The sequence below is a fragment of the Vidua macroura genome, chromosome 5 (genome assembly GCF_024509145.1).
Source record: "Vidua macroura isolate BioBank_ID:100142 chromosome 5, ASM2450914v1, whole genome shotgun sequence".
Classification (NCBI taxonomy): Eukaryota; Metazoa; Chordata; class Aves; order Passeriformes; family Viduidae; genus Vidua; species Vidua macroura.
Window position 1 is genome coordinate 29,334,262 of NC_071575.1, and position 26,496 is coordinate 29,360,757.

General features: G+C 44.7%; 2 protein-coding genes and 1 long non-coding RNA gene across 7 annotated transcripts; 2 read left to right on the top strand and 1 right to left on the bottom strand.

Annotated features, from left to right (window-relative positions):
• On the top strand, nt 1–1,749 carry LOC128807476 (uncharacterized). Its single transcript, XR_008437169.1, has 2 exons — nt 1–1,007; nt 1,137–1,749. It is a non-coding gene; the product is annotated as an uncharacterized LOC128807476 (long non-coding RNA).
• A 2,931-nt stretch (nt 1,750–4,680) lies between these two features.
• Nucleotides 4,681–22,874, bottom strand: LOC128807589 (dynein axonemal intermediate chain 7-like). 5 transcript variants are annotated; one of them, XM_053978081.1, is made up of 16 exons: nt 22,782–22,874; nt 22,268–22,282; nt 20,259–20,295; nt 19,143–19,228; nt 18,130–18,231; nt 15,747–15,884; nt 14,869–15,015; nt 13,734–13,837; nt 12,218–12,497; nt 10,696–10,801; nt 8,220–8,377; nt 7,368–7,512; nt 6,913–7,127; nt 6,384–6,551; nt 6,096–6,209; nt 4,681–5,506 (listed from the first exon to the last, which is right to left on the bottom strand). In XM_053978081.1, exons 1-16 carry the CDS (start codon nt 22,782–22,784, stop codon nt 5,231–5,233), a joined length of 2,094 nt encoding a protein of 697 aa, XP_053834056.1. In that variant the 5' UTR covers nt 22,785–22,874; the 3' UTR covers nt 4,681–5,230. The 5 variants fall into 5 exon arrangements, with proteins under 5 accessions (XP_053834056.1, XP_053834055.1, XP_053834057.1 ...); XM_053978080.1 differs by having other exon boundaries at nt 19,143–19,234; XM_053978082.1 differs by lacking the exon at nt 22,268–22,282 and having other exon boundaries at nt 19,143–19,234.
• Nucleotides 22,875–22,939: 65 nt separating this feature from the next.
• Nucleotides 22,940–24,615, top strand: ETFRF1 (electron transfer flavoprotein regulatory factor 1). The gene is made up of 3 exons (XM_053977757.1): nt 22,940–23,006; nt 23,946–24,051; nt 24,158–24,615. The coding sequence occupies exons 2-3, from the start codon at nt 24,007–24,009 to the stop codon at nt 24,371–24,373; spliced, it is 261 nt and encodes an 86-aa protein (XP_053833732.1). The 5' UTR covers nt 22,940–23,006; nt 23,946–24,006; the 3' UTR covers nt 24,374–24,615.
• The last annotated feature ends 1,881 nt before the right edge of the window (nt 24,616–26,496 follow it).

Genomic DNA, 26,496 nt, shown 5'->3' on the forward strand with positions numbered 1-26,496 from the left:
GGTGCCTGCAGGGAAAGGATCCCTGGATCCAGGGGTCAAACCCCACCACAACCGCAGAGACACCCACCCTGGGGAGCAAGTGCTGTGGCTTGGGCTGCTGGGAGGGGCAGGAGGCTCTGGGGGGCCTGTCTTGCTCCAAAACCCAGTGGTCAGCCACAGGCAGGGGCTGCTGAGGTCAAACATGCTTTTTTCAGGCACATGCTTGGGAAAGTTTGTGGGCTTGCAAGTCTGCCGAGATGAGTAGACAGCACTGGCTCACTATTTGAATTTGGGTTTGGGAGTGGCTTTGAGGCTTTAAAATACTTCTGCAAAGCTTTTTGTCACAGCTACAGCATTCTGCTTCCTTCCCTCAATGTGTGAAGCTGCCGGGACTTTGTATAGGAAGCACATGTGATACATGGCTAAAGTGAGGAACAAAACTCAGCAGGACTCAGTTCATAAAACAGCAGCTTCCCCCAAACCTGACAGAAAGAAATCCCTGTCCCCTGAGTGGATGGAAGGGTGGAATGCTGGAAGGGTTTGGCTTGGAAGGGACCTTGAAAGCTCATCCTGCTCCACCCCCTGCCATGGGGCAGGGACACCTCTCACTATCCCAGCTTGCTCCAAGCCCTGTCCGACCTGACCTTGGACACTGCCAGGGACAGGGCAGCTACAGCTTTTCTGGGCACCCTGTGCCAGGGCCTCCCCACCCTCGCAGGGAAGAATTTCTTCCTAATAACCAACCTTAATTTTGTCCTTCAAAACAAGGTGAATCTGAAAACTTCTTTGCTACATTCTTACTTGTGTTCTGTCAAAAAAAAAAAAAAAAAAAAAATCCAAAACAATCCAAAAATACTAACAGGTATCCTTTTTCTCCCCTCACTCCCAACAATGTGGCACAAATTCCAGTGATGGGAAGAAGCTGGAAGAAGCTGGAATTCACACAGTGGAGGCTGTGCCTTTTGCACCAAGAGAAGGAGCAGCTGAACATTAAAGGCATCAGTGAAACCAAAGGTGACAAAATCCTGGTAAGGATGTTCTAGAACTTTAACCCAACCTGACCTTTTTCCTTCTGTCTCCCTGTCAGACTGCACCTGCGGCAAGGCCGAGGTGAGACCAGGATCTATAACACCTCTGACCCTCCGTGTCTTGCCAAGGCTGAAGCCGTGTTTGCTGTCAGTGCCGATAGAATGGGAGATGCTAAAGACTGAAAACTCCTTTTCTCCCGCTGGATCCCCAGTCCGTGTCCCAGAGAGGCTCCTTTCCTGCTGGCACTGCAGGGACGCTCCTGAGGCAGCGGGTGGAGGGAGCCGTGCGGCTCAGTGTGGGAACCGCTGGGACGCGCCGAGCGCAGCCGGAGCTGTGGGAAGAGATCTCCCTCTGGGCTGCAGGCACAGGGCAGGGCCGGGAGCTTCCTGGGCGGCGTTCCCACAGCAATTCCCTGCCAGTCTCCCTGGATCCCACCCTGGACACGGTGCAGACAATCTCGGTGGCCACAGCTGGGAGCTCGGTGAATTGGAAGCAAAGCTGAAGAGTTTGTCCACCAAGAGAGGTGGTGATCTATAGAGCAAAGCAGAGTGGTATTCCACATGGGGAATTTGGGATTTGGGATGGTCCCAATCCATAATCCATAATCTTTCTGTTCATTTTCTTTTGGATGCTGCAGCCTGATGGGCTGGGGGAGCTGCTCCTTTCCGTTTCCATTTAATTTTCTGTATTTAATTAATTCTCTGTGGAAATCTGCTTTTAATAAAAAGGCCCAGGAGGATATTGATGACATCCCGCAGGTGTGCCCAGACCAAGGGTTGTTCTGGCTGGCAGAAGCTGCACCAATCTCCCAGGAATCCCAGTCTGGATTTTCTTTTCTCCCGGTTCTCCCAATCCTCACTTTGGGGGTGCAGTGCAGCCCTGCCCTGTGTATCTCCTAGAAAAGTTTTGGGGTTAAAAGTGTTCTTTTATATTCTGCAGTATTTATAATTTGATTAAAAAGAATAAAACCGTATCAATGTGGTTTGGACTGGTTCATTTGCATTGGTTAATTAAAGCAAATCAGTGAGAAGGGATTTGAGCAGCCCTTGGTTGGAGCTGGCAGCTCTTCCTTTGTGTCTCTTCATTCTCTGAATTTCTTTGAATTATTTCTTAAGCAGTTCCAGCAATCAAGATACACAGTGAGGAGAAACAGTGTTGCTGTCCTGCTGGATTGGGAAACCCAAGTCCAGTTCCTCAGAGGGATTGAGGGGACGGGGAGCTGAGCCTGAGGCTGGGATTTGGCAGCAGGAATTCAGTGAGGGGAGAGGGGAGATCCCCAAAACTGGTAAAAGCCAATTCTGCTGGGTTTGGGTGCCCCCACCCCAAAAAATTATCCTGGTTCAAGGGGACTTGAGGAAGCAGCGGGATGTGCTGGGGGGGCTGTGCTGGAACCTCCAAACCCTGGGCAGGGATGGTGAGCAGTGCCAGAGACATAGGAACACCATGGAAGGGGAGACTGTGACCTCCAAATTCCAGCTAGGAATGCTGGCCAGTGTCAGCTCCACAGGGACACTATGGAGGGGCTCTGCTGGGATCCCCAAAATCCATTCAGGAATGCTGGGCACTGCCAGCTCTTTGGGACAATGCCTGATCCCGAGAGATTTCCCATTATTTTCTGTCGTGCTCAGCACCTGACACGTCATTAGAGACCCACAGGCTTAAAATCCCATGGGAGCAGCTGGAATCACAGGCAATCACACAGAAGCTGGTCCAGGATTGGAAATGAGCGGCATTAGATCCACAGATTTATTTTTCCCAGTGGGTTTTTAATTTAAAGCAGAACATTGCCCGTGCCACGACCCCCCGTCCCCCGACCCCATAGCCTTTATTTTGGGGGTTTCTCCATGAGAATTCTCTGCCTAGGCTGGATGAAAAAATCAAAACAAATTCCCCCGGCTCTGCGGGGATCGGCGGGGTCTGGGGGCTCCGGCCGCAGCCGGAGCAGGAGCGGCAGCGTCGGGCTCGGCCCCAGCGCCCGTCCCGGAGCGGCTCCTCCCGCCCGCGGCGAGCCCGGTCCCCATCCCAGCGCCAGTCCCGCCCCTGTCCTCCGCCCCCGGGACCCCAGCGGACACGGGCAGGACCCGGACCCGAAGCCTCGGTCCCATTGCCGGTCCCAGCCCCGGTTCGGCCCAGGTGTGAGGGGCGGGAACGCGAGCGATGGGCCCGGCCCCATCCCGGACACGGCGGAGCTCCGTGAGGCGGGCCCGGGGCTCAGCCCGGGGTGGGGCCGGGGCGGGGCCGTAACTTCAGGGACGGGGCGGGGCCGGCTCAGGTGCGCGGGGCCCCAGGGCGGCTGCGCGGGGCGGGGTCGAGGTAATTTAAACCCCGGAAATCGCCTTGGCTGTCATTTGCTCACTCAGAGCACGGTGCGGGTGGGAGCTCCTGTGCGGGCTCCGCAGGTGAGGCTCGGGGGCTTCGACCTCTCCTCCTGTCCCTCTCTCTACCCCTCCTTCCTTCTCCCCGTATTCCCTTTCTTCCTCCCTCTTTCTCCCCCTTCCCTCTCGCCCCGAAACCCTTCCCTCCTCTCCCCCCAAACCCGACACCCCCCCACTCCTTCCTCTCCTGTCCCTACCCCGCTATCCCCTTCTATTCCCCTTTCCTCCTCCTCTTTCCACCCTCCCTCTTCCCCCACCTGGCCTTTCCCTTTTCCTCCTCACCCTGACCCCCTTCTCTACTCCTCCTCACCTCCCCCATCTCGCCTCTCTCCCCGTCCTTCCCTCTCCCTCTTTCCCGCAGCCGCGGGTGTCGGAGAATAAAGCCCAGAGGGCCGGAGCCCGGCGCCCCCTGCCCTCGCTGAAGTCCCCACACGGGGCCGGACCCGCTCGGCGGGTCCGCAGTGCTGTTCACGCACAGCGCCGGCACTCCGGCTGCCACACATCACACTGGGGGGGTCAGGGAGGGGCCCTCCTCAGGAGGGGGTCCAGGGGGGAGGGGGTGTGGGTAGATTAGGGGGGGACCCCCTTCTCAGGAGGGGGCGGGTGGGAGTGGGGTGGAGGGGTGGTTTAAGAGGGGCTCCCTCCTTAGGAGGGGGTCCGGGGGGGGGGTTGGAGGGGGCGGTCAGGGAGAGCCCCCTCCAGAGGAGGGTGTCGCGGTGGGCCCCCTCGCCCGGACCCCCTCCTCCGGACCGGGGGGTGGGGGAGGGAAGCAGAGGGGGTCACGTAACTGCAGCGTGAGCGCACTTAGGGAAATCGCCAGACAAACGAACAGCCCCCTGCCACCACGGGGCGCCGCCTGGCGGACACGGAGCGGCGGCGCGAGCGCAGCGCCCCCCGGCGGCAGCAGCGCGCTCCGGTGCGCTCCCGGCCCCGCAGCGCCCCGGGGATGCGGAGCCCCCCCCGGCCCCGGAGCCCCGAGGGCACCGCACCCCCCTGGGCAGAGCAGCACCCTCCTCCCCCTCTCCCGTGCCCGAACCCCCATGGGCTCCCGCCCGCCGCGCCCCCGCCGAACGAGCGGGGCTGGATCGCCGCGGGTGGAAGGAACCGCTCCGGGGCAGGCGCTGGGGCCGAGTCCGGACTGCGCCCGGTGCGGGACCGGGGCCCCGCCGGGGCTCGGTCCTGCTCCAGCCGCTCATCCGACACCTGCTGGGTGAGACTTGATGCTCTCCTTCCTGTCCCCCCTCCCCCTTTCTCTGTGGCTCGCACTCCCCAATGGAAAAACCCGCGAGTTTAAAAAGCCAGTGAAAGCTGTTTGCTCTTTATTTCCGGAGTACAGGAGATTCTGAGTTGGAAAGAGCCACGAGGATCATCAAGTCAAATGGTGATAAGTCATTGGCCCACGTGGGGATTGAATTCAGAATCCTGGCCTTGTCAGCACCCTGCTCCAACCTGGCATTATTTAAGGTTACGTGTCTGGATTTGTTTTGTTGTGTTGTGGGTATTTTTTGTGGAGGGGAGATGAGTTTTTTTTCTTTAAAGCATGACTTGAGATGGAAAAAACCCTTTTTCTCATTCTGACAAAAGTAATCTTTAAAAGTAGCTAAAAGGGTCTCAGTTCTGTTGAGGTTTACAGTAGAACAGCAATTTTGAACATAGCTAACATGTTTAGGTGGTCTAGCCACAATTGAATAAAGAATTTATTTTGCTTGAACAAAGATAAAATGTTTGCATTTCAGAACCTTTTTTCAGTGTTTTGAATAGAAAAGGATTTAAGACTTGAAATGTAACTTTATTGAAAGCTTTTGATAATAAAGTTTCAAAGGAAACTTGAAACATGCATGCAGTATCTAAGAGTATGCTAAAACTCTGGTAGCAAGGAGCAGCTGATACACAGAATCAATAAACAGGAAGCCAGCTCTTTCCACTTTATCCATGGCTTCACTGCTGGCAGAATCCTTGAGCATGTGGTAGAGTGTGGAGTGAAATTCAGACTCTTCTTCCAGCTCTTCTGAAAAAGCTTCACTGGTTTCAGGGAGCTTGAGGTTTTGTACTTTCTCACCATTGAACATAAAAAGAGACCAGTCGTTGTCTTTGGCAGACCCTGCTGTGAGATGTTCCCTTACCTGTTGCAGGAAGAAATGCACGGTGAGGTGAAGCCTGTGTCGTGGTCAGAGTACAAATTCTAATATTTGTGTGTCACATGCATTTAACCTGAAAGCGAGAGAGCCACTGCAGCTTTCAGCAGTGGGGTGTGTCACCTTTCTCCAGCCACACGTGGGAGTGTTTGTCTGGCTGGGAGAAGTTTTAACCATGTGTTTTAGTTCACAGGTGGAGACAAACCAACACTGAGGTTCCTTATTCCCTCCTTTGCAGCAGGGAGCAAAAGAAACCCTACAGGCAGGAAGGAAGTCCCAGCTGTTCTTTACAAAGCTGGCAGAGCAGAGTGATGATTTTTGAGGGGCCTCTGAAGAGCAATGAAGCTCTGTCACCCCAGCTCTGGCTAAAGCCTCCCTTGGTGACTTACCAGCTCCATTTTCCTTAGCCAGTGTCTTTGTTGCTGTGACTTGTGTCCCCTGAGAGCTCCCAGGTGCAGTCTGTGACCCTGAACTGAGGCAGGGGCTGAAGCCAGCACGGGTGAGTTAATTGTTCCTGTCTAACTGGGGAAGGGGTCAGTGCTGGTCTGCTCTGGGAGTTTGGTGGGATTCCACAAACCTTGAACACAACTTGCTCTGGCCCTGCTTCTCCATTCCACTTGCTGTGAGCAAAAGCAAAAGCAGCTGCAAGCAGAGCCATCTGTTCATAGGCCTTCACTTCTGCAAGGGCAGCCTGCAGTGCACAAGTACAAATCAGACACACAGATCTCTGTTTCCCTGTGTTACAGCAGTACCAGGGCCTGCTTTACTCAGTCCCTGGCTCAGCTGGCAGCACAGCAGCTCCCAGTGCAGGAGAGGGTGACCTGAGTGAAAAACAGAAAAACCACCAGGAAACTCTGGCACTCACCTTCCTGGGCACAGGGACGTACTTGGGAGAGTACTCTGCTGGGAAGATGTTCACTCCAGCTCTTTTCAAAGCTGCTCTGAGGGCAAAAGGACTCATCCATTTTCCTGTGATGTGGGAAAGCATCTCCTCTTCTTCCACCACTACTGAAGACAACATACACTGATTATCCTGTTGTACAAACCAGTGAAAGCAACTTACTGGTCATGGAAGCTCCTTTCTGGTTTAGGCTTCAAATATTGGTATTTTTGCTATCCTGGGTATGATATGATATATCATTTGCTACTCTGGGCTGTGACCTTTCATTTACAGATCCAAAGGCAGCAAAGCAGTGACTGAAACTTTGTAGAGCAAATGCACAGATGCTGTCTCATGGTAAATAACTGAAATTAAATAACCAGTGCAGTGCTTGGAAAGGAAGAGAGATTCAAATTGCTCTTGTGGAAGCATCCCAAACTCTTAATCGGGGACACTGTAATAATTATGGGTTTTTTTAACTGCAAACGTTTGATTAAAAGATTATTGACAGTACCTTAATTTGTATCTGAATGGTTGCAAAGACTGCAGTAACTGTGAAGAGCCCTTCATCCACACCAGCAGGGTGCAATTCCCAGGCCTGATAGGGCAGATTCAGGTGAGCATCCTGGAGAAGGGCTACTGTGTAAAAGGCACCCATGCTAAAGGTGATGCTCTTTTCTTCTGCTTCATAGGTTATCTTGCTGATGCCATCAGTTCTCCACTGCTGGCCTGGACAAAGAGGATGGAAAGATGTACATGGAAGGCTTCTGCTAGTAATGCTAAAGTAAATCAAAAAAGTAATAATAACAAAACCCTTAAAATCCACAAATCAATTAACATTGACATCCTCAAACTATTTCTAGGTTCCAACTTCGCCCTTATCTTTACAGCTGGATTCTAACAACAGTCCAACTCAGGTATAAATTCCACTACTGAAATTTAAAATAAATTTATGTCTTAAGTTCATACCTGCAGGATCCCATCGGGCTACCACAGGCACTTTAAAATAAATCACATTATCAGGGAGCCTCAGGGTTATCTGTACTGCTTCCTGTGTGCCATCTTCAGCCTTTCCTGGGGAATATGGATACACCTCCAATCCAACATCCAGCAGCTTTGGCAAGAGAGGAAAAGGACAGCTAAGGGGTACATCAGAAAGTGCAGGTTTTTTCCTTTGAGTTCTTCTAACCATTGCAAAGCTTTCTAATGCCCCATTTAAAATGGTTTGCTAATATTGCACGTTTCCAAGTACAACTTTGAAGGCAGTGGAGGAGTGGCTACCATGAGGCCTTGGAACCCTTCCTGTGCTGCTGAAGGTACCCTCAGGGAGGGCCACAGTGTGGGCACAGCCATTTCTCACAGAGCCACAGCCTCAGGAAGCAGGAGCAGGGGAGGCAAAGGCTGGTGTGATTCCACTCTGTCCCCACCATGGCAGGGGGAAGGAGAGACCACAGGAGCTGGGAATGAACATTCTGTGCCTCTCCCCTGCCCACAGTCCTGCCCTCTGAGTCTGGCTTTTTGGGAACTTTGCTTATTAAAGGTTTCCAGCTTCACAGTGCGTCTGTGGGGTAGGTCAGTGCTAGAGGAAACCAGAACCCAGTGACCACAATCCTCAACCAGCCTGCAGAGCCTGGAGTGAACCAGCAGAGATTTTTGGTACCACTGTGATTTTACCCTTCACAAATGAAAAACTGATGATTTGCAAACCTTGCCTGGTTACTTTGCTGCTCAGGAAGCCATGTGCAGTGCATGTGCCAACAGTGCCAAACCTCGGGAGCAGCTCCTCAGGGGCACCAGGGGCTGATCCCTGTCCTCCCTCACCTCCACCATGCTCCAGTCCCCGATGTCCTGGGCCTGGGGCGGCAGCTGCAGGGCAGAAATGTGGTACACACCCCCCAAGGGCAACAGCTGCTGCAAATCCACAGCTTTTGGTGCCTCTTCTCTGCCTCTTGGCTCCTCCTGCAGCAGGGCCTCCTCTTCTGGAAAGTTCACCAGACAGCAGAGTTAACCGGGTGCTCAAACTCGCCGACATTCCCCGCTCCTGCTTCTCCCTCTGTGCTGGGAGCGCTTCGCTCTGCAGCGTTTCAGCCCCATCTGCTGGTGCTCCTCAACACTCTCTGAAAGGTGGCACAGGCAGAGAGCTGGGCAGTAGAAAGCACTTCTGCATTTGGGGCTGAGCTTCTGGATTTGTAGCCAGTTCCAAATGCTTTCTATGGGAATAAGGTTTCACTGACAAAATGAGTCTGTTATTACCCACAGAAGAATTTCACAAGCACAATAGTACAGTAGATTCTGGACAGGTTTAGTAAGATTGTATTGATATAAAAAGAAATGAAGCAAATAAAGAGATATATAAAAATAAGGCACTAAGAAGTCATGTGCTGAAGGTGAAAGACATGGTAGTGAGGAAGAGCAAGAGGATTTAACATGAAACACAATTTTCAGATAACAAAGATAATTCCTTTTTTTTTTTCCTGCACATAATAATGTATATATCACAAATGTATGAACTTAAGGTTTAATTGGTTGGAAAATATTAGTAAAAGGCAGAAACACTGTGGAAAAAAAGGCCATAAATATTTTCTTTCAAAAAGCCAAACCAGCCCACATAAAACATCAGAGGGGATGGTACAGGAGGAGAGGAGTTATTGTTGACAGGAATCAAGAAAAAAGTGTTCAATACTGTCAAAACAGCTACTGCAATTGTTATGAAATTTGCTCTGAGAGAATAAGACCATATAAAAAAATGAGAACACTCTCTAAAAATTGTGTTCAAGCTTAAAAAAAAAAAAAAAGTGAAAATGGTGTTAATTTTATGTCAGATTTAGTTACATTCTGCAGAGGTTTTACTCTTCTGTATCACACACCACCAGAATGTCCTTTTACAGTTATTCTGAACAAACTTACCAGAAGTAAAAAACATTTTCCTGCATTTCACAGTGGTAGCTTACATTTTAACTTGCTTTTTAAAATAATAATACAAAAATATTTAAGTATATTCTAAAGAAACTATTTATTGTCCCAAGGTAATTTATCTCCTTAACAGTGGCACAATAAGGCTAAATCCAGAGAAACTGTCACTTCTCTCTGTTGTTGCATTTCTGGCTTTTAACCCTCATTTACCTGACTCTGTGTTTTGAACTTAAGGTAACTGAGCATCCTTTCGCTGCTGTTCTCAAAAGTAATTGAAAGAGTTTGCAAATCATGAGTGATGCCAGAAAAAGCAGTTTTTCTTTCTTTCCTTATTAAAACAGATGAACAAGCTGGAAAACACTTAGGTATTATTGGTATCTGTGCACATCCACTTCACCTAATACTGTGGTAGAGTTTTTCAAAGCCTGACAAATAAAATACAAATTCTTCCACATGAGGCCCAAGTTCTTGATATTCTCTTGAAAACCTTGCTTTTAGGGTCTAGTCTGACAAATGGTTCTCTAGACTGTGCTCAGTCCAAAGTGTTGTGGGGTGGGGTTTGGTTTTTACCAGAAGAAAACTGCTGTAAAGTGGAGCTAAATTATGCTAATAGTTCTTTGCAGTTGTTTTATTTAAGTCACTACCACAAGAAAACTCACTCTTATTAAACCAAAGGACAACACCACAACACTGGAGGCACTTGTAACTTATGTGGGACAGACAAGCAGTTTTATTTCCTAGAATTAGGTCCTCTCACTTTAATCACCCATTCAGGTAACTCTCAGCAACACCCCACACTACACCAATGCGTACCATGATACGCATTGGAATCATCATTTTTCTGAGGAATTAAATCTCCCCAGAGCCTGACAGATTAATAAAGATTGTGTATCTCACCCATAAACATATGTATAATAATACACATATCTATATAAACATGATAAACATGTACATAAGCATAAATAATAAAGAAATAAAAATAAGTGCGAGGACAAACTCCATTTTCCTATCTGTCCTGCTATCTCCCCATATGATTTAACAATCATTAATAGAAATGTCAACAAAACCCAAGTCTTATCAAAACACCCCTATATTTATAAACTTTGCTTCATTCACATGGAGATATTGCAGTGTTTCCATGGATCATGGAATGGCCTGGGTTGGAAGGGACCTTAAAGTCCAGTTCCAGCCCCCTGGACACCTTCCACTATCCCAGGTTGCTCAGAGCCCCATCCAGCCTGGCCTTGGACACTGCCAGGGATGAGCAGCCACAGCTTCTGTAGGCAACTTGTGCCTCCCTACACTCACAGGGAACAATTTTTAACACATAAAATACTTAGCCTAAGTACTTTTGTAGTGCTGCACATAAAAAATAACCAAATACCTTGTGACGGCACATCCAAAACGTCTGAATTCTTCTCAGTTTCCTCCTCTGTCTCTTTTATATCATCTGTGTTACTGCTGTTTTGTTTCAGTGAGGCAGCACTCTCCTAGACAAAAAGCAGGAGACATTTTTCCATTAGTCAGAGACAAACACAATGAAGAAGGTATCACCTCCTTCAAGGAGGCCCAAGGAGAAGGGATACAGAAACATTTGTATCAATTTTTCTACAGTCAAGGTTTTATATTATTATTTAATTTGTACCTAGCAATCAAAAATACTTTGATTAAGGGTACTCTCTAATTTGGAACTGGATTTATAGAGACAAAGTAATTACTTCCTTTCCACAGCAAATTCCATCTTGAGCTCCCTGAGTACCAAACAAGCACCCAACACTTTTTCAGTGTTGAGGCACAGCACCTTCTGTGCCCTGGCTGTGCCTGCCAGCACATGGGAAGAACACACATCTTCTCAAACAGGACAGGAGGTGAGGGGACAGAAACTGAGAGAAGTGGAGCCTTCAGAGGGAAAATTCACAAAATTGATTGAGAGAAAGAGCGCCAAGACCTGGGAAAGAAAAAGAGAGGGAATAAAATGAAGCAGCTTAAAGAAGTCTGAGAAATATAGGTGAAAAGTGCCAAAAGATAAGATTTGTCATACAAAAAAAGAAAAAAAGGAACCAAGAGAAGCAGGATTTCAAGCACTGATTCATTCCAAAGGTGTTGGGGACTGGAAAGGAGAAAAGCCATGATCATGAACAGAAATTCGATCCCTGTACGGATCTGAGAATTTATTCACTTAAGAGCTGGACTCAAGAATCCTTGTGGATTTCCACTCAGAATATCCCATGGAATTGCTCCAAACATAGTAAGAAGGCCTAAAACTTGATGTTTTGTCAGTTATTTCTGCAGAAATTTTACGTAGAGAACACAGGGCATTTATCTGAAAGTCACAGGTGACACACAAAGTGAAATCCCCAAATGCAGTATGGACAACACAAAACCAAGCAACCTCCATCACACCTAAAGCCAACATATTCCATGGAAGAGAGCTGAGGAAGAGGACAGGCAGCCAGAAATCGCATTTGAAAAGGCTCTAAAGCAAAGGGCCAGCACACAGACATGGAACAGCCAGCACCTATTGAACTCTCAAACCTTGCTCTGCATGCTGTAAATTTCCCTAAAATTGGATTCCTGCAGGGATTTTGTGGGGCTGTTAGTTTTGCAGAAGCAGAATCCATTAATCTGTACATATGCCAGAGATTTATAGAAATATCTTGCAATGGCACTTCATGCTTGATCCTTCTCTTAAACCACCAACCAAATGCCAATTGCACACCCTGTCCAAACTTCCCTTTCTACTTTCCATCTTTGTGTTCCCTTGAGAAGATCTATGGCACTGTTGACACAAGTTGCCTTTTCCTATGAAACATCTAAGGATTTGGCTGTCCTGCACAGGACACTGTGACGGAGCCTCAAGTTTACACGAGCAGAGCAGGGTATCCTTTGAGGAGGTTTTTACCCACCTTTCTCCCCTTAGAACCTGTTTCTTCTGCAGCAGGCACGCTGGGTTCTTCCCTGCCTTTCTCCTCCTCTTCTCCTGGTCCTTGCCCAGTGTCTTCTGGATGCTCAGCAAACTCCATGTTGTCTGAGGCCTCCTGCCTTGGCAGCCCTTGGCACTGCACCCACAGGGGAGACACGTGGTCGTAGCGGGTGTGCAGCACGCGAATGGCCACGCTGCTCAGAGCCAGGGACTTGGGCAGCTCAAAGCCATGCCCTGCCTCCTGGAACACGTGGTTCTTGAACCTGGCAAGGGCAGTGACAACAGCAACAGGCCTGGTAAGACTGGCTGCACTTCATTTGGTGTTTCCTCACAAATGGTCCAATCTCTTTTGGGATTTTTTTGCAGCGTCTGAGAAATGTTGTGGGATGTCACAGTGCTTGTGCTGGCAGCTGTCTGTAAGACCCTCCAGCAAGCCACAACTGCATCAAGGGGATCAGAAGTTTCAAAATAAGTCTTGACAGGATGACAACAAGGCAGGATCAGATGGCAGCTCTTCTAGAAACTACATTCCTGGTAAAACTGACTAATTTATTGGGAAAATCCCTGCACAGCTGTCTGTGTTACATCACTCTCAGCATTTCAATATAATATATTTCAAAATATCAATATATTTTCAATATATTTCAAAATAATTCACACAATACTTATTTTTGGATAAGATAAGCTGGTCACAAGTACTAGAAATTTTCCAGTAAAGCAACACTTAGCTTTTAATTGTTGGTTGAATATTTTAAGTGCATCTCTCTGCTGGCCAAAAGGCTTTAACAGTTAACTCATGTGGGCTCTTCCTGCAGGTCAGTCTGACATTGCTCAGCACCCACCCTTCTACTTATCTTAACAAAACTCACAGCAACAGGTCCTTAGTCAAGCTAAAGTCCTTTTAATAACTTATTCCTTATGTTTATGAGTGGGAGTAGGAAGTCTGCTCAAAAATCTCATTTTGAAAATGTACCATTTAAATGGTAATCTAATAAAAACACAAAACTTAGAATCAGAAATGATAGTGCATCCCAGGTTCTAAAATATTTTCTCTTACTGAGCACCAAGCATCATTCACTGTTTTGCAAGAACTGAAAGAACTTAGAAAATATTAAATGCATCAGCAAGAAACACTGCTTCCAGAGGAATTTCAATTCTCTGCATAAGCTTTATTGTTCTTCTTCCAAATTTGTTCTGGCAGTAACAGGGTTCTGCTGCTGGATTTTAAGAAAGAAATTTATAAATCTCTAAACCATTCCTTAGCAACAGCCAGCAGTGAGAGTCTGCAGAATGGATGCTATTCAACAAAAAAAAAAAACAAAAAACAAAAAAAACAAAAAAAAAAAAAAAACAAAAAAAAACCAAACAAAAAAAAAAACACAAACAAAAAAAAAAAAAAAAAAAAAAAAAAAAAAACCAAAAAAAAGATAAATTGATTCTTGGTGTTTACACAACCAGGCCAGGCCTCATTTCAAATTACTAATTTCAGTGTGCTGTACCTTGCTTTCTTCTTCAGATTGACCCAAATACAGAAAGTAATGTTTTCATCCTTTAGGACTGTGTGCATATTCCCAGTTTCAGAATCTTCATACATATTAGCTACCTACAAAGAAAAAAGCCAATTAAATAATTTGTTATATATTTTACTTTGATTTGCCTACATTTATTTGAATAAATAAAAAAAAAATACATGTAAGAATGCAAATATAGCAGACCAAGCTCAGCTGTCATGTATTTACATGTTAAAGCACAACAGTTATAAACTCAAATCTATTGCTTAAAATTTGAACTACATTGCTTTTTTGCCTCTGACTTCATCAATTCTGTGAGCCAAGTACTGCCAAATAAGGGTTCTTCCATTATTTCCCTAATTCTCAGGATAAATTATAAAAAAAAAAACAAAAAAAGGATTTACTGAGCAATAATGGACTCCTACCCCAGAGTCATTGCACAGATTATTTTATCATTTAGGTAACATCAAATCTATGAAATAATAATTATATTGGGAGCTTAATCCTAAATTCAGTAAACAAGAATTAAGCATTTCTTATTTTGCAGGGGGTTTTGACTGTGCACATACAACTGGTTCACTATTTCACTAATATCCTTTTGCTAAACATACTTTTTATATATGATGAATATTCTTGAAATAGCAAGGTCAATACCTACACATGCAGCTCAAAAAACTGACTCTCCAGCACAATTTCATTTTCCTGTTTGAGTACCCTTCACCTTTCCCAAGATCTTAGTTTCAAAAATATTTTAATTACATAAACTTGTATTAAAGAATTGTGTACAAGGCAAACTTATGAGTTGCTTTTCACATCTACATTTTTTTGGTACAGTCAACAAATTTCATACGGCACCTCTTGTTTTCATCATCACCAATCTCATAACATTTCCCAGCAGTTTATTCTTGTCTGACTTAACGATGAGATTTTCCACTGTAAAGTTCGTATTTTCAGGGGTTTTGAACAATTACAAAGTCTGGTGAGTGCTATAAACATGATTTGGAAACTCACAGACTCATCTCTGTGACAGTTTAGGACCAATCAGAGCCAACCATCATTAAAGGACACTTGGAGTTAACTTATGTGCACATATCACAGCTTTGAAGCAGTAGATCTCACTCACTTTGAGCAGGTTCTGTGTAGCATCATTGTACTTCTGATGAAGCAGATCCTGCAATTGCAGAATAACTTCTTGGTACTGGTCTCGTTGTTTGTCTGTGATCTCTTCTGGTGATGCCTCCAACAGAAGAAACTGCAACTTCTCAATCATCTAGAAGACATTTACATGGAAAAAGCATCTGTTTTGACACCATCCTTAACATATTGTGTGTTCTGTCATAAAAAATGAGGCAAACCTACTTCCTTTGCACCTAAACAGGTTTTGGTCACAAAAATAACTTTTTTTTTAATAGACAGATAAGAAATCTAACTCAGAATCAAACCAACCCAATGATACCTGTATTACACATGCAACTTTCCCCCCCAGTTTACAGAACACCCCATTTAACTTTCTGAAAAACACCATAAAGTCAGCATAAATGAAAATAAAATCCTAAATTTACAGAGCAGGCACAGATTGCTTAAAATTGCTTCAAAGCTATCAGTGACTGGTGACTTTTGTTGGTAAAAATCAATTCTGGGAACTTTTGCTGATATTTTACTGTCTCAAGTGTTAGAAAATGAGGCTGTTGTCCACTAAAGCATTTATATCTGACATGAGCTTGTATGCTCTGGTTTAAAGTGGAAGGGAACATGGGTGTTGGAATGCTAGACCTCAGTGTAGAAACACAGTACACAAATCCCTTAAATGCATATTGAAAGTCAATGCACATCTTCTTCAGGGTTAACAACAAATCTGTAATTAAAGAAAAATTGAAGAAAAAACTTCTAGGTGTTGAATGTCTTTCAGTCACTTGGCCATGAAAAAAGGGAAAATAGAGTTAGAGGGGGCTGTTAAGGAAATGTTAAGCTTAAACTGAAATACACCATTTTAACATTTACATTTAGCACCACTTCCGCCTTCTCCATCACAAGCTGAATGTCCTCATCTTGGTCATCACGCCACAAGCTCATGAAAGTGTTGATTTCCTGAGGTACAGTGGGGTCAGGGGTCCCATCACAGCTGAGGTAGTGCTCCCACTGCAGAAGAGTTCAGAGAAAAGTGGATACAGATGTGCTGCACACTGCTATTACAAGAAAAAGGAGGATTCTGAAAGACAAATATATTATAGTGACAAATTCACACCTGCATCTAAACAGGATTCTAACACCACCTTCTTTATTATCCCTATGCCAAGAAAAAAAGGTTTGTTTTGATATTAATGTGTTAAGACGCTCCTGCCCATCTCACACTTGTTTGTACCTGTTTATCAGTGGGCTCTCCTCTGTTCCACAAAAGCAATGAATTTAGTACCTGTAACAAGGTGGGGGCTGGAAGAATAAAATGACTGAGAACAGAAACGAGGAAGGTGCAGGTGGAAGAGGCAGGTGGGTCTCAGATCAGATTCTGCCAAGAAAACTGAAAATTCCTACACTGGCAATAAAGTTGATTAAGAGCCTCTACTGCAACATTTTTACTCCTCCTTTCTCTGCCTCTGAAGGAGATTTCCTCTCCTTTACCAGCATCAATTCTCCTATTGCAGAAACCTCTGGTAGGAATGTGAAATCCTGCATTAGGATTTTTTAAAAATAATTTCATTTTCAAATCAATTCTTGCTCATTCCTATAAGAGGTGGAAAGAAAAAATCAGTGGCAGACTAAACCCACTTAACGCCAAATATAAGCCTAACATTGGCTCATGGGATCAATTTATCACCCATAATGGAATTGCTTTCATCCATAGAATAGGATATTAAAAAAACATTGCTCCCCTGTTTGCTGTGAAGATTAATAACCCCATGTTACTGAAAATTGCATTGCAAAGGAAAATGTATCTTTTAAAGCAAAAGCACTTACAGGATTGCATTCCCAACCACTTCCACCAGCACTCCCACTGACTTCAAACAAAGCAACAATAGGGGAGTGCTGAGTGCACTGGAAACTCCTGCATAGAAAACTTATCAATTTTCAGCAGTAAGACATCTGATTTCTTTTTTTTACATCTTTGCACTTAAAAGAGAGCTTTGCTTTTATCAACACATTCTTAGAAGTAACAGCACTTTTTTCAAGAAAAAGGATAAATTTCATGGTAAGTTGTAAATGCATGTCTTCATCTGAACTGAAATTGTTCAGAAATAGATCTGGAAACTCAGTATTTGGTATTATGTATTTATTTTATCCTAAATAATCTTAACAACAGATTAAAAGAAGCTCTGGTATTTCCCATAATGTACCAGTGTTTTATCAGACCTATTTTAAAATCAATAGTTCTAGTTTGTCAAAAACATCCACAAACAAGAGCTGGCAATGATCACAAGCTGTAACAGGGAAATGCCAATTGCATTCAGAGAAAAATGGTTATAGTGAGAGTGGTAAAGCTGTCAAAGATCCTGTGGTACCTCCAACTTCTAAATATTTCAAAACCCAATTGAGCACCTTGATTTAACTTCAGACTTTGCCCTGCTTGGTGCAGGAGGCTGAACTGCAGGAATTTCAGAAGTCCTCTCTAACATGGGTTATCCTATGATTGTGAAGTTGCTCTGCAAAGACTTTAACAGGATTAAACAATACACAAGACAAAATCCTTGTGTCCACAAGCCTGTAGGATATTAAACCTTTGCTTCCTTACCTGACCAAATGTCATTATCCGACTGTTACTGAGTGATGTGTCTGTAAGATTCTCAAGAGTGAAATCAACTGTATTTCCACACCTTACCACTTCAAATTGAACTTGACAGGTACACAATGCCATTGGGTGATCATTCAACCACCATGGATGTCACCCTAAACTGCAGACATCAACTTTTAGCTGCCTTTTCAGACATTTCCAGCCCTGACCTGGGTTTGTGCCACATCCTTCAAAAGTCTGGCAAACCTCTCTCTCTGAATGATGACCTGTGATATCAAGGAGCCACTGAAACAAATGTTCTACAGAATTTCTTTTTAAGCCCTGGCAGAACTTTTTTGGTGAAATGGTTAAAAGCAGAATGAATTAAAGGAATAAAAGAGTAAGAACAGGTACCAGAATATCTGAAATTAGAATTTCCTTGTGACTGTTGGGGTAAGGTGTGGGGCATTGATACTTTGATCACCAAACAGGCTTCTCTTTGCCCACATGTCTTTTCTGTGTGCTCCAAAGTAAAAAAGATACAGTGAGCATGGCCTGTCAGTGCTTTGAGATGGAATCTGAAATGCTGTCATAGCACACACATACATTCAAGAACTGGAAGTTCCTGAAATCTCTTCCTTGCCAAACCTCTGGGCAGATTTTGGCAAGAAAGCTTACCTTGGCTTGTTCTCTGTAATCCATTTTCCACTGCTGTGCAGAAAGAAACTTCTGTTCCAGTGAATTAAGTTCTGCTAGTTCAGATTCCCTCTCTCCTTGATACTGTTAAAAAATACATATATCAAACAAAGCAGTTAAATATTTGGCTTATTTCTTACAATTATTTTACATAGAAGAAACAAATTGGGGATATTTGAACAAGTTATTATTTAAACAAATCCAAACACTGAAAACTTGCTTTTTTAATGAAACATCCAATTGAGAAGGCTGCAGTAGTTTACAATGTTATTGTCATCACAGTAGCTGCTGAGCCATATGATAAACATAATGTGACATATGATTGCAACCTCTCACTTCAACAGTTTCCCTATCAGCATCCTGGAGCCAGGTCTAATGGAAGATGCTAAAAATGTAAGCATGATTTGGAAAAAACATGCAAGATTGTTTTATTTTTTTCCCTTTTAGTTTCTATTATTTTAAGGTCATTTTCTCCCTAGGAGGAAAAAAATATTCTGTGAAGTACAAGAGGAGTAGACAAGAGTGACTCTTTCAAAAAAATAGTTTGTTGTAAATCTATTTTTTTTTTCTTTTTAAACACAAAAATAGTTGTCTATCATCAATCAGTTTTTGTTCTGAATGCCAGACTGTTCAGAAAATGAAATATACATAGTCTAATACACACACATATATATACAAATACAGATCACTGGATCTGCCTGAACAGGGAACCAATTAAGGAATTTGTACCAAACATCCTCATGGGGAATACAAAAAATACATTCAATTGAAAGTACAGTGGAAATGGGGGGAAAAAAAGGCATTTAACCAAACTTAAGTAACACATATGACAAAAGGTAATGTATTTAAATTTATTAAAACTGGAAAATTTCCTCAATATTGTTCCCAACAATAAGTACGTAAGGAAATTAATTCCTATAAATTACTGGTGTTTTTACAGGCCTTGTCTCAAGTTTAGAAATAGGATTAGAATTTTTATTGAGTAAAAGACTGACCTTTGCCTCAAGCTTTTCCAAGTGCTCTCGATACAGTCTCTCCCTTTCAAGTCTTTCTGCTTCTTCTTGTTGAGCTTGTAATAGGGCTTCAGCTTAGGATTGGGAAAGAGATCAAGGGCATAACTATGCTTTCCTAAATAAAATCTAAGAAATTATTTTGTTACCACCTGTAATGGTAAAACCACTATAAAATGTGCAACATAAATGTTACAGAAATCTCCCATATGAAGATTGATCCAAATTAATTTGAATAGTACTAAATTGCCACTACTACTAAAGTGCCACTAAAGTGCCACTGTCTCTGGCACTGCCCCATCAGCCTGTGAGGATAAAAGTGGAAACAAGGACCAGCAAGTGCAGCAGCAGGAGTGCTCTCTCCATCTACAGCTTCAATGGACACAGGTTCTCAACCCAAAGTCTTGAGTGAAACTCAGTGCTTTAATCCCAAATTCCTCTTCTTCTTTCCTACAACCACTGATTTCCTACAATTTCAATTTTACAGCTGTTTGTTCATTGAAATCCACTTCAGAATCTGCTACTCCACATTCTGGCTTCTCTTTGCTGCCATAGGGACTAGAAAATTAGAGAGAATGTGAAAACTAAAACTGATTCAACATCTAAGCCTTCAGCCTAAGATGGCACAAGCCTGTGCCTCAACCCAGATGTTCCTAAACAGAGACTTGATGTCATCACCTCCAAGTAAATCATGTCAAGCGTGTGCTGCACTGAGGCAAGAGCAGCAGCAGTTCCCAAATCTGCCTGTGCCCACCTGAGCTTCTACTCCCACCACAGAAGCTTACCAGTGATTAGCAATAACTCACTGGCACTTACAGCATACCCAAGCCTCTGCCAGGATGGATTCATGGCAAGTTAATTCTTCCCAACTTCCCAAATGCAGTAGGAATAACTACAGAAGAGAGTATTGCTCTGATAGGGAAGTGAGATGCAGCATCAAGGAACAGGGAGTTTGGCCCACACCAGGAAAGAGGGAAGAACCATTTCTATTTGTGAAACAGAGATAGTAATTCACATCTAGTTCAGGGCGTTACCTTCTGTCCATTTATTTAAAATTAACCACTTGTCCATCACACTCCCTCTAAATGAAGTGCACAGTACCTTTCAACTTTGCTTCCTTTCCTTTCTTTGATTTTTCCTTTTTGCCATTGGATTTCATATGTGCAATAAGGGAGAGGAAAACAAATGTCAGTATAATTTTAATACTCAAATACAGTATAATTTTAATAATTTAAAATGCCAAATGGAATTTGGCAGTTCCATCACTCTGTAACTTTGCCCTTCCAATGTGATCCCTCAATTAAGATTTTAGACTCCCTAGACAGCCAATGAAGGCCCCAGAATAGTAATGCACATTCTGGACTCATTCTTTTTCTTCTCTTTTTTATGATAAGGTCTTAAAATGAATGTATTTTTTCTATGCTAGACATTCCCAAACACAGCCACAACATGAGAGTATTAAAATCTTTTGGTTTAACGTAGAAATTGAATAATAGGCAGATATGCTAAGAAAGTAGATGCTACAACTTCAAATATTTTAGGAAATACTGGAAAATGAATTTTGGGACAAGCCTGGCATTTGGAAGCATCCAATTCACAAGACAAAATAGCAAAGAGTTTCTTTTCTGTTATAAAATCTCACTCCAGACAGTTCACTGTTCACCTCCAGCATAATCCTAGAGTAACTGTATTTTAAATTTGAGGTTCTCAGAAATTATCCGACCATTGGTCCTTCTTCACACACACTTATTTCACACTTTGATTTAGACTATCACACATTCAGATATAAATAACTACTTGTTCATTTCACACTACTTGGCATGGCAATAAATATATTGGCATAAATATATATATAAATGCAACTTTGAGTAGAGAGATTGCCATGAAGCTGGGACAAATACAATGGTGACAATTAAGCATCACCAGAGTCTGAGTGCATCTTATCACATTTGGTACCAAAGCATTCATTTGCAAAATTATCCCAAAATAGAGTCAGTAAAACTCACACTTCTACCCATTAGGATTTCAGGGAAGAATTTATTCTTTTCACTTTGATAAATAAATAAACTGAAAATGGAAAACCTGCTTGTTTCAATTACTTGCAATCATGTTTTAGTCAACTTTTTTTCACATTCCTATGACTTAACAGAGCACTGAGAAGAGTGAGATGCACAGCTGAGGAGGGGTAGATAAATTCATTATCAATTACTTAAGAATAACCCACAGGATAAATGTATGCAATTCAGTTTCCCATGGACTTCTGCCTGTTGTCCCTTCACCTCCCTTATTCTGTGTCTAGCCTATGACTCAAATAACAGAATCCCAGAAACATTCAGGTTGGAAAAGACCTCCAAGATCAAGTCTAAGCTGCACCCGATCCCCACCTTGTCACCCAGCCCAGAGCACTGAGTGCCACGTCCAGGCCTTCCCTGGATACCTCCAGGGATGGGGACTCCAAACTTCCCTGGGCAGCCCCTTTTGTGATGAAATTCCTGCTGATGTCCAACCTGACCCTTCCCAGCACAGCTTGAGGCCGTTCCTCTTGTCCTGTCCCTTGTTCCCTGGGAGCAGAGCCTGACTTCCCCGGGCTGCACCCTCCTGTCAGGGAGTTGTGCAGAGCCAGAATGTCTCTCCTGTACCTCCTTTTGTCCAGGCTGAGCCCCTCCAGCTGTTCCCGGTGCTCCAGCCCCTTGCCCAGCTCCGTTCCCTCCTCTGGACATGCTCCAGCCCCTCAATGTCCATATTGCAGTGCCAGGCCCAGAACTGGACACATGACTGGAAGAGTGGCCCCACCAATACCCAGCACAGGGGCAGTCACTGTCCTGGTCCTGCTGCCACCCCATGGCTGGGACAGAGCCAGCACACCGCCTCTTTCCCTGGACACCCATTGCCAAGCCAAACAAGCAGTGGCTGCACTGGCCATGCTCCCTCCAGCAGCGCTGCAGGAACATTTGTTTTCCCTGCTAAAGGCACAAAAGCTTGGTGTCCTGGAGACGCCTCTTCCTCCCTCAGATTCATTAACCCTGGCCAGCTGCCCCAGGAAAAAAACAAAAAATCAGATTAAAAAAATAAACACAACAGTGAACTACAGCGTGTTTCTGCCTACCTACCTTTTTTTTCGGACCCTAAAAGATCAGAAGGGGAAAAAAAGGGAAAGGGAACATCAGACAACAACATATCAACTAGAAAGGAAAAATTAGAAAAATGCTACTATTCTGTTAAAATTAGACGTGATCATCTATTAAAAAACTATAATGACAAGAATTCCAATATTGTAGAAAGTTAGCCACTAACACATGACTCTTGGAATTAAGTTTTTTTTTACCACGAAGCCATTCTGGCAGCAAAGTGTGAGCCACCTCCCTGTGGCTGGTTCCACACGGAACAACCACAGCGGCAAATCACAGCACAAGGACTCTCAGTGTCCTTGTGAGCCGGGGCTCACACAAACGATAACGCGTCCATCAGGTGCTTCTTTCACCCTCAGAGCCTTTTCCTCACCTCCTGGGACTTTGGTAGCTAACAAGGAACACCCCGCTTTACTCCACCACTTCATCCTTCCCCATCCCACCATCCTTCCCCCGTTCATCATCACCCGTACTCCAAGCCCCTTCCCCGCCCCACCATGTCCCGCCGCAGGTGCCCGTGTCCCTCAGGATGCGATCCCGCTGTGGGTGGCAGTGCTCGTGTCTGTGTCCCTCAGGCGCCCGTGGCGGCTCTCGGATCCCTCAGGCGCCCGCGGCTCCCCCCGGCCCCGCCCGCAGCCACGGCGGCGGCGCAGGCGCAGCTCCGGCCGGGCGCTCCCGGCGCTGCCGTAAAGCGGCGCCGCGGCGGTTCCGGGAGGAGCGGGTGAGATCCCGGTCCGGTCCGGCCTCGCCGGGATCCGCGGGGACCCGGGCGTGGCTCCGGGGGGAGCAGGGCAGCAGGCAGAGCCAGGGGGAGGCGGCAGCGGGAGCTGGATTGGATTCCAGTCGCTTGTGATTTGGTTTTGGCTGCCCTGTCCCTGGCAGTGTCCGAGGCCAGGCTGGACGGGGCTCTGAGCAAGCTGGGATAGTGGGAGGTGTCCCTGCCCACGGCCGGGGGTTGGGATGAGATGATCTTTAAGGTCCTTTCCAACCCAGGCTATTCTGTGATTTTTGTGTTTACAGAAATAAAAATCAGTTACTTTGTCACTTGCCTTTATGTTTTGCCGGTGCACACTGGATTCAATTTGTAATGCTCTAAAAGAGTCCTTAAAAAAGCAAAATTTATGAATATGACACTTGCAGGAATATAAAAGTATATGTATAAAATGGATATACCCATATATACAATGTAGGAATATGTAATACATAAATATATATGGAGATAAAAATAAACACATCAAAAATGTTATTATAAACACTGCTATATGAATATATAAAATACATAAATATGTATTCTATTTAGATATCTTTACCACTTTATATGTGTGTATATATATATGCAGATACAGTTTTTTAGCAGACCATAGAAGCAGCCAGGCCAGCAGGTGCAGAATTGTAAGGGTGTGAGAAAGCAGACAATGAACAGCACAGTGTCCCAGTTGTTGAAAGTTATTAGAGAGTTTCTTGTTTTCTGTTTGAGGGGGGAGGGGAGAAGACAATGAAAAGCTAAATAGAATGAAAACTAGGAAAGAAGAAGAAAGAACAGACAGAGTAGAACCAGAATCAGAGCAAACGGAGCTTGGTAGGGTACAGATATTTTAGGAAGGCTGAGGCGGTTTACTGACTCCCAGAGAAGGCTAATTTCAAACTGATTATCCTTCAGGTAACAAAACCCAAACAAACCAAAAAGATCACACAAGGACAGAGTTCACTGAAATGTGAGAATGGCCAATTCTTTAAGAGGTGAAGTGATAAAACTGTACAAAAATGTAAGTGTCTTAAATGCCACCAACACTTTCCTTAACCAGAAAATCAACCCCCTTTGACTGTGCACTCAGTTAATTACAAACACATTATTATTCTTTTTTCTCCAAGCTGCTGTACCTTGGAAGGGAGTATCCCAAAGGAGCAGACTACTTCAGAAGCCGTTTGAAAGCAGCTTTTCTAAAAAACAAAGATGAGACAGACCCTGAAAAAATTAAGCAGCTGATTGCCCGGGGAGAGTTTGTTATAAAGGAGCTGGAGGCTTTGTACTTCCTGAGGAAATACCGAGCCATGAAGCAGCGCTACTACAGCGACGACAAGCCCTGACTGCGCCTGCTGTAACCACACACACCTAGGAAAGGTAACAATAAAAGAGCTCTAACTGCAAAGAAGTTACATGTAAATCCTTCCAACCCCTCTACAGCACAAATGAGGGAGCTGCCTCCCTGCCAGAGGTCACTTGAAGGGTTTGGGGTCTGCAGGTTATGGGTAATAGGTTTTCCTGTGCTGCTTTTGACCTCCTCAAACTAAAACTTAAGGTATGAAAGGATTTTGCAGGAAGGAGTGGTTGCACAGCCCTGTTTTGTTTCACTTCAATGTATATGTTGAACAGAAACTCTTCTTACCCCATAGCAGTGTGTCTGGGTGTGTCAGTTCAAGGTGCTGTGCTTGTTACCTGAAAGATGAACCTGATTCCTCCACGTTGAATGATCCGTTTCTGCTGGAAATGAGCACCCTCTCAGAAGTGAGGTTCCCACCCTGGAGAGGGAGTGCTGTGTTCAGTTCTGGTCTCCACAGTGCAGGAAAGATGAGCTACTGGAGAGGATCAAGCAGAGGCCATAAACATGAGGGGTCTGGAGCATCTCTTATGAGGAGGGACTGCAGGAGCTGGGCCTGTTTAGTCTAGAGAAGACTGAGAGGAGATCTCATCAATGCATATAAATATCTTAAGGGTGGGTGTCAAGAGGAACGATGCCAAGTTCTTTTCAGTGGAGCCCAGCAACAGGACAAGGAGCAATGGCCATAAATTAATGCAAGAAGCTCCACCTCAGCATGAGGAAGAATTTCAGTACACTGAGGGTGGCAGAGCCCTGAACAGTTGCCCAGGGAGGGTGGGGAGTCTCCTCCGTGGACATCCCAAACTCACCTGGACTTGTTCCTGTGTCACCTGCTCCAGGTGACCCTGCCTGGGCAGAGGGGTTAGATTAAATGGTCTCCAGAGGTCCCTTCCAACCCTGGTTATTCTATGAAAGCAAGTTCTTACAGCTTTTAACCTCATCTCAGCTTACAGAGGCACCACCTTCCTGTGTCTCCCTTACTGTGGGGTCAGGAAAGGGGTGAGTTTGAACAATAGTGCTTTAAGCACTTGAGCCCTGAAGACAGTTCCTGCTACTGCTGATTTCTGCTGTTGTGTAACTGCTGCAGCAGGAATAAGAAAACTTGATCTTTGCCCCTGGAAGGGAAGTTTGGCCATGGCTCTTTGCTCCAGGCTGTCTGTAGGCCTTGGCTCAACTCACACTTGTGTGAGAGCTGATACTCTGTTGGGTTGGTTGGTGCTTCCACCAACTAAATGGCACTGGAGTGAGAAACAATCTTTGAAATATAGGTAAGGAATCACTGCAGTAGAGCTGTTGGCAGTCTTCAGCAAGTCTCACTGGCACTAAGGAGTGTTTTAAGGTCACTCAAAGAATTGCCAGCAAAGGCATCAGCAAAACCAGGTTTAATATAAAAGTGAAAGTGTTAACTAAGTCCATTCAACAAGGTTCACTTGGGGTTAAAGCACACAGAGAAAAAGCAAACTAAAATCTACAATCAATCAATCAAAAACCCAAATCAACCAAAACTTGTCTCTGAGGATGCTGGGGACACAAAAAGGGTAAGGATGGAAAAGGGCAAGGATAAAATGAATAAGGGAGATGCTCCCACTGAGTCACAAAGTTCTGAGTGGACCCCCTTGTGAAACTGAGCCCCAGATCTGACCAGTGGTTTATGCCTTAAGGTTTAACAGCACTTAGTCCATAGTTTAATTTAAAACAATTTAACTAAAGAATCATACAGAATTCCCTGTAAGCACATAGGCCTGAGCTACTTGCAAATGTACAGTACTTAGGATCTCTTGAGAGCACTACCCATGGTACATTTTCTACAGCATATCCACACTCACAGTCCTGAAGGAGTATGTACAAGTTATAAAATTCCCCTGGAATCCACTGAAGTACTTACCTTGGATACCTTTGCATCTTGTCAGTGGCTGAAGGGTTGAGCCTCAAGGAAAGAGGGCATCATTCCAGGCTCTGTAGTCACTGCTGGCCCTCCAAATACAGCAAACAGGAGTTCACTGGCTCTGAGGGGCTGCACACACAGGGAGGCTTCTGGTCACTGCCCACTGCAGTCCAGGAGAGCTCCAAGGGCCTCACTCAGGCCTACTCTTTATAGGGTCACAAGAGAGG